General features: G+C 57.2%; 1 protein-coding gene across 1 annotated transcript; it reads right to left on the bottom strand.

Moving 5' to 3' along the window:
- Positions 1 to 5,727: 5,727 nt before the first annotated feature.
- Positions 5,728 to 7,376, bottom strand: HOXB1 (homeobox B1). The gene is made up of 2 exons (XM_027697108.1): positions 6,773 to 7,376; positions 5,728 to 6,095 (listed from the first exon to the last, which is right to left on the bottom strand). Exons 1-2 carry the CDS (start codon positions 7,359 to 7,361, stop codon positions 5,770 to 5,772), a joined length of 915 nt encoding a protein of 304 aa, XP_027552909.1. The 5' UTR covers positions 7,362 to 7,376; the 3' UTR covers positions 5,728 to 5,769.
- Positions 7,377 to 7,628: the final 252 nt, after the last annotated feature.

The following is a 7,628-nucleotide window of genomic DNA, read 5'->3' as shown; positions in this document are numbered from 1 at the left end:
GGCTGGGAATACTGGGAATGCTCTGCAGGGCTGGGAATACTGGGAATGCTCTGCAGGGCTGGAGATCCTCAAGCAGAAGTTCTTGCCCAGGGCTCTGGGGACAAACTCTGCCCTCCCGGGGACCCTCCAGCTCTCAGGTAGGAGCTCCCGACCCCAAACCCTCTGGAAGCTCGCACAGGGTTTTTGCCAAGCCCCCAAACAGGCGGTAAAAGGCTTCCCAGAGCCCCAGCGCCCCGGACAGGGGCAGGTTCGGCTCCCACCTCATCCCTGGGACACCTCAGGTCTCTGCTACAACCCGCCCTGATTCCCTAAATCGCCTCCCGGGTCCTTCCCAGGCACGGACCCGGCTGTTACCCCCTTTGGAACCGCTTCGGATTTACCTTGTGGTCCTGCCTTCTTTTTTTTTTTTGTGGGAGGAACTACTGGTTTTGCACCAACCCCCTTTGCAATAAAATTCTGATTTCCATCAAATTTAGATTTGCTCCTCCGATGAAAGTCTTTCAGGAAAGTCTTTTGTGACTGTTGCTGAGGCAGATTTCAGCTCGCTGCTTCCTAAAGCCACCTAAAGCAGAACCAAATAACCCTTCCTTTCGTTCATTTTAGGTTTTAATCCCGCCAGATATATTTTTACGAATTTAAATCCGCATTTCTCCAATACACAATAAGCAACACTTTATACTTTATATAAATGTGCAATTTATGTTTTATATAAATATGTGCACTTTATACTTTATATAAATGTTATAGATGTATAAAATGCGTCCTTTTTTCCTCCCGCTGCAGTTTTTTATGGCTGCCCAGGGTCGGCAGGACTGTGCCTTGTCACACAGACCCCCGGGCAGAGCAAACGTCCGTGAACTCTGCACCCTCCCGGCAGGGCTGCCCCGTGCTCTCCGCGCTGAAAAGCGGCTCCTGCCTCTCTCGCTCCTCTCTTCCCCGGCCCGGGGCTTTTTTCTTTTTTAACCCCAAATAATTTTTCAAAGCATCCCCCCTTGCGGGAGCGCTGAGTGCCGGCCCTGGGGAGCGCTGGCCGGGCTGCAGAGCCCCGGGCGTGACCCCGGCCCCGCTCCCCGGGCCGAGCCGGGCCCGTCTCGGGGAGAATTCATTCCAGGCTGAACTTTGTGTGAACCTGGGCCCGAGGGGAAGGGAACCCGCCAGAGCAAGGCTGATGGAGGCAAGTTCTGAGCAAACCCATCAGGCTGAGTAAATATTGAAGGAGCCCACGTGAAGGCCGGGGTTGAAATGGAGCTGTCAGGGCAGTGTAAACTGAAGGGATGGGTGAGGCCTCTGAAGAGCGAGGAAACCTTCTGGGCACTCACTCCAGCAATTGTTCCTTCCACCCCAGCCCTTTGCCCCAGACCTCGTTTCACCTGCCTGAGAGGCCAAAACAGCCCTGAAGCAGCTCGGTGCTGAAATATCTGTGTTGGGGGAAGCAAAGGGGTGAGCAAGGGGACAGCACTGCGGGGTGGCCCCTTCGGTGGAGAGAACCAGGACCCTACAGCTGGGGTCAGACTGCAGGCAGCACATCCAGGGCCTCCTGGACTTAAATCCGGGTGACCTGTCCAGCATCAATCCTGAAGAATAAATATACTCTATATTTGATACACACACAAGTGAAATACACTGTCTATAAACACGTATAACCCAAATAAACACATATATAATCCAAATAAACACATATATAACCCAAATAAACACATATATAACCCAAATATATGCCCAGCTCCCACGATCTAGCCCAATGGTGCTGGGAAGGGGAGGTCCCTGGGGATGAGAAGGGGCTGTTGGATGTGCCAGTGGGGATCTGGGGGCAGCTGCACTCACCCAGCTCCTCCCACAGCTGCAAGTCCCTTGCCTGGTTCTCCAGGGATTTTAGTGACACTCAGTAATATGTCCGTGCCAAATTATGGCAAAAACTTAGCGGGCAGGAAAATCCTGCCTGGTTTACCTGGTTGAGGGTGAATCCCTTGGCAGTGTCGGGGTGGGAGCAGGTGCACGGGCACCCTCCTGCCTCGGGGCCACTCGCAGGAGATGCATCAAACTCTGGCTTCGGTTCTGACTCACCCACCGTGGGATGGAAACATCTCCCGCTCATCTCGCCCTGGTTCTGCTGAGAGCTGGGGGAAGGGGTGGCCTCTGACCCATTTTGGGGTGTGAAACGAGTCTGGAGAAACCCCAAAGCCTTCCTCCCCTCTTCTCCTCCACTTCGAGGCTTCAAAGGCTTTTAGGGCCGGTGACAACCCAACCCGGCCACAGCCGAGCCACTGAGGGGGAGGTTTTGTCCCCAGACAGAGACCCCCGGGAGAGCTTCACACCTTCGGTGCAAAGAGGCTCCGGGAGCAGTTCAAAGCAGCCACCAAAGTGGAGTTGAAAGTGAGGAGGTCTTCCGGGTATTATTATTATTATTTTTTAATAGAATGTCCTCTCCCGAGATCAAAAGGGCCTCACGTTGTGAGAACAAACGCTTTGGGGAGAAGAGAAACATTTCACACCGAGGGGTAGAGGAACAGATGGCCCCGGAGGAGCTCCTCGGGTCTCTGCTCCGGGAACAGGGACAGAGGAGAGGGACTCTCGGTGTCCCTTCCCCGTCCCCTCCTCCTGCAGAGGGACAGCAGCTCCAGCCCGGTGACTGCCGTTAATAATTTACATTTCTCTAACTGGGAATTTCTCCTTCCTTTGGGATATTAAAAGAATAAATCTCCATTAAGACGTGGCTTTGTGTGTGAGTGTAATACGGGGGGACTTGGCTCGTTTTCCTGCCCATGAAAAATGCAATAGCAGGGACCCACGGACAGGCACGTGGAGATAGGGGAATATCTGGATCATAAACAGCCACGGGGTTGTGCATCATTTATATATGTAAAAAATAATAAAAAAAAAAAGACTGTGTGTAGACCTCATATTTGTGATAAAGCCCAAAGGATCTTTCTGTGTCCCACATGGACACACAGGTCCCTGTGTGGGGACCGAAGCACCGGGGCTCGCTCTCCATCAGCTCCGGGTGCGGGACAGCCACGAGTGTCCCTCAGCTCCTCACAGGAGCATCGGCCGAGGGACCCGCGGGTGTCCTGGCGTGGCCTTTCCAGCCGGCTCCTGCTTCCCAGCGGTGGGTTTGGGGCTCCTGAGACAAAAGGGAGCGTGAGAAACTTGGAGGGAGAGCAAAGGGGGAAAAAAAAAGAGATTAGCTGTGTGCGGTGCTCGTTGTTAGAGAAACACGGCTGGGCAGCCAGGGGAGCCCCCGGGGGGGGTTCCATATGTAAGGGAGCAGCGGCCCCGGCTCTGAGGGCTCTTCCGGAGACTCCCTTTGAGTTTCAAATGGGACCCTGGAGCCTTTGTTGTGCCCGACACACTGACACAGCAGTTCCCCTCCTTTTCATCCCGGCCTTGCCGCTCTCCCCCGGCCCTTCCGAGGCCGGCGCTGCCCGTCTCACCTGGGAGCGAGCAGATCCCGGTCCTAGAGCCGCTCCTGGGCCCGGTGCCGGTGCCCTGTGGGAGCAGAGCAGGGCACAGAGACCCACCGGGGTGAAAATGGTCTCAGTGGAAAGGCACGAGGTTCCCGAGACACGACGCCCTTGTTTCCATGAGCCAGCTGAGACCACACAGGGTCAACGAAATCTTCCATCGCCTTGGTCCCACCAACAGGTTAAACCAAGCCGGCTCCCCTCCAAAAACAGGTTTTAAAGTCCGCTTTAGCCGCTCGGGAGTTTTGTTGGTTTGGTTTTTTTTCTCTCCTGGCGTTTCGCACAAAATCCTCGTTTCGCGTTTCCCCCCTCCACTTCCCCCCCCCCCCCCCCCCTCTCTCCGAGCTAATTGGACACTCAAAAACCTTTTCTTTGGAGCAAAAGAAGTGTGTTAGACGGGGGTAAGATTTTATCGGGGGGACAGAGCGATGCCCCAGGGCCCTGCAGAGGAGCCGGGACGCGGGGCCGGGCTCGGCAGGTACCTCGCTCATTCCTCTCCCCCCCTCCCGCCCCCACCGAAAAGGTTTGCAAATTTGGCGAAGCCAGAACAATAGTTCCTCCTGGTAGCCCCTCTGTTTACTTGTTTGGAAATCCCAGAGGCGTTTCGAGGTAAAAAGGTCAGAGCTGTACCGGGCCCGCTGCCTCCTCCCGCCCCGCCGGGCTCCGTCCCCCCCACGAGCTGCTCTCGTGTGTTATTCATGCGGGGAAAACACCCTTTCCGGGGTCGCCTGGGGAAGCTGAAGGGAAGAACCCACACTGACGCTTCGTTTTGGTTTGGAGCCCTATAAACTTTCCGTATAAACGCTCCGTATAAACGAGAAACTCGCTCTGCCCCCACCCCGAACCCCGAGTCCGCCCCAGTTGCTGTCGCTGCTTCAGTGCCGCCTATTCCTTCTGAGGATGAGGATGATTTTCCCTTCTCTTCAGGCCTCGTTACCTCGGGAAATAACTCCGAGAGAAGCGGAGTTTCCATCCGCTCCCGACGGGGCCAACTGGGCTTCGAGAGCTCCCGCAGCGCCGGGCCCGATCCTGGCGGTGCCGGGGGGGGATCCGGGGGGTACCGCAGGAAGCAGGATCGGTCCCTTTGTTTGGGAGCTTTGGCAGCAGCCGGAGACTTTTTCCTTCCTCCTTCTCCTCCCTCCAAGCCCAGGTTCCCCCCGCCCCGCGTCCCGCACTTCCCTGGAAGGGGAGAGATTTCCATTCCGTTAAAATCGGCAGGACTTCCATGTGGAAAAAGTAAACTTTATTAGGCTGAGGTAGTTTCATTTCGGGATACAGAGCACGGGGAGGGGAGCGGAGGGGAAATGGGAGATTCCAGTTAAGAAACCGCTGGTTTTCCTCGATGACGTTTTTCCCTTTAAAACAATTTTTAACAAACAGTCACCCCGGTTTTTTCACTTCGTCCTACCCTAAAACTTCTCACGGGGGAGGGAAAACATTTCGCCGTGGTTAAATAGTGGGTTTATCTGACTCCGATAAGCCTAAGAGGGTGGGGGCGCGAGGAACGTGCTGCTCCGCTCCGAGACTTCAGGTTATCGAGAGGGACAATAAATAGCAGCCAGTGCATCAGTGCAACCTTGTTCCCATCCACCTTCACACCTCCTGCGACGGTGACCGAAGCACCCCGAGGGCAGCCTTGGCCTCACCTCGTTTGCTCTGATAACCCGACCCTCCCTCCCCCAGGAGCAGCAGCAGTCACCGTCGCGGAGCGTGTGGAAAAACCCTGTATAAAGCAGAAATAGTGCAAAATGGTAGCAGAGGAGCTGCATTTTTTTTTTTTTTGCTTGGTGTTTGGGTCTTTGCACAGGCCTCGAGCATCTCGGGCGCCTCAGATCTCATTCCAAGATATACACACAGCAAATAACAAGGAGGGGGAAAAAAAAAAGAAAAAGTACCCAAAACTTTTTTTTTTTTTTTACGGCCTGGCGAGGAGGAAAAACGCATCAAACGTGAGATTCGTGCGGGGAGAAACCGTCGTGCGCGGTTTTTTAAGACGGGAGAGAACTAAATTCGTTTTCAAATTTTCTGTGGTCGAAAGTGCCGTTCCTAAAGGGCGGAGGGGAGAAGGGAGGGGGAGAAACGTCCCTGAGACAAAACCGCCTATTGCTGAGGATACAGGAGGACACGGCCGCTCCTTTGGAGTCCAGTGTTTTTGCAGAGGGTCTATAAATTAAGAGAGAGAGAGACGCGAGTGGGAAAATCGGTGTCACCCGCGCGGGGAGCCGAAGGGATGCTCGGAGGGGCTGTGCGTGGGAGGCTCCTGGTCCTGCCCTCGAGGGCAGAGCTCTGTGGCCCCGCGGGACGCGTTTCAGGAGGACACGGAGCTGGGGGAGGCCTCAGGTGAGGTGCAGTTGGACTGATCCGAGGCTTCGCCCGCTTCCTTCGCGGACCTGGAGGCGGCAGCCGGGGCGAGACCTTCCTTTTCCCTCTTCTTCTGCTTCATCCGCCTGTTTTGGAACCAGATCTTGACCTGGGTTTCGTTGAGCTCCAGGGTGGCGGCGATCTCCACCCTCCGGGCCCGGGTGAGGTACTTGTTGAAGTGGAACTCCTTCTCCAGCTCCGTGAGCTGCTTGGTGGTGAAGTTGGTGCGGATGGCGTTGGGTTGGCCCAGCAGTCCGAACTCCGACACTTTGGCTGTGAACGACCAAACAACAACAGGGCAGGAGCGGCCGGAGGAACCCCCTCTCTGGGGCGGGGGGGCTCTCCCCCGCTCCCCTCCTCTCCGGGGCGTTTGGTCCCTCCACCGCCCGCAGCTTCGTGTTCCCTCCCGGCTCCTCACATCTCCCGGCCTGGAGGGACGGAGCTCCTCGGGCTCTTCCCTTGGAACCATTCCCTCCATCTCCCTGAAAACTGCGTGAGACCAAACTGAGCGGGAAGGGGTGGAAGGGGAGGGTGGAGGTGATGATGGGAGAGGAGGAGGGAAGGCCGTGATTTAAGGAAGGTCGTGGAGAAGGAAGTTGAACAATAGGGGAGATGGAAACCACGGCTGTGGAAGGAGCAGGAAGCCCGGAGCGCTTCCCATTCCGGGATGGGCTTAAATCGCTTTGGGCCTGCGGGAAACTGGGCTCAGGGACCGTCTGGGAAATCTCTGGCTGGGATTTAAAAAAAAAAAAAAAAAACAACCAAAAAACCCCACAAAACCAAACACACCCAAACCAAACCAAATCCACGTTCTCATGGAAGACGAGCCCAGTCACCTCGGGTACAGATCCCAGGGAAGGCAACCTTTTCCTGGCAGGGCCGAGGAACTGCCCCCCACCTCCCTCTCGGGTGGGGACCCCCTCGCCGCGCTCCTCTCCCCCCAAACTCACCTGTCTTGGGCGGGTTCCTCTTCACCCTCATCCAGTCGAAGGTCTGCGCGGCGCCGGGGCCCGGCTCGGAGGGGCACGCGGGGTCTCGCTCCTCGTTTAGAGAAGGCGAGAGGTTGCCGTAAACGCCGGGCAAGTAGCCGGGCTGCTCCTGCCCGTAAAGGTGCTGCTGCTGGTACTGCCCCGCGGCCGCCACCGCCCCGCAGTAGCTCTCGGCCAGGGAGCCGAGGCCGGAGGTCCCCCCGGGGGGGTACCCGGCCGCCTGGAAGTACAGCCCGTCCGCGTCCTGCTGGCCGAGGTAGAGCTGGTGGTGGCCGTAGCCGGGGCCGCCGCTCTGGGCCGGGTACCCGGGGCTCGGGGCAGCGCCCGCGAAGGGCCCGGGGCGGCCGGAGGAGGGAGGGTGGTAGCCGGGGGGCTGCTGGGCCGCGCTCCCTCCCGCTCCGAAGCGCCCGTCTCCGCTCAAAGTGTCACTGGCGGGGCTACCTGAGCACGAGGGGAAGGAAGGGGAGCTCGGCTCTAAGTGGTGGTAGGCGCCCGTCCCACGGTTACAAATTGCATACTCTAAGAAGGAGTTCATCCTGGTATTGTCCATCTGCCACTGATGGAGGAGGGTCAGCCTGTTTTGGGGGGGATTCCGCCTGCCCTACAACCTTTGGATAGTATGTCAAAGCTGTAAAACTTCCTTCCATGGATCGCCGGCCCTCGAACCCCGGCAGCCTTCGGCGGGGCCGGGGGGGAGCCGCGGGGGCGGGCGCGGCGTCGGCCCAGCCCAATGAGCGAGGGGCTCCCGAAGTTTGTCGCATCTCCGAGCTCATCCATCAAGGGCCTGACATTTGCATGACAAAGGGGTTTCAATCAA

The sequence above is a fragment of the Neopelma chrysocephalum genome, unplaced genomic scaffold (genome assembly GCF_003984885.1).
Source record: "Neopelma chrysocephalum unplaced genomic scaffold, ASM398488v2 Primary Assembly neopelma1_118, whole genome shotgun sequence".
NCBI classification, from domain to species: Eukaryota; Metazoa; Chordata; class Aves; order Passeriformes; family Pipridae; genus Neopelma; species Neopelma chrysocephalum.
The sequence above is the reverse complement of the archived record's forward strand: the minus strand, read 5'-3'. Positions and strand labels throughout refer to the sequence as shown.

What these genes read in the sequence shown, in the direction of transcription:
- HOXB1 (XM_027697108.1), bottom strand. Translation starts at nt 7,361, where the DNA reads ATGGACAATACCAGGATGAACTCCTTCTTAGAGTATGCAATTTGTAAC. An exon ending in GAGGAACCCGCCCAAGACAG is followed by an intron (nt 6,096 to 6,772) that starts GTGAGTTTGGGG and finishes GGTCGTTCACAG; the next exon opens with CCAAAGTGTCGGAGTTCGGA.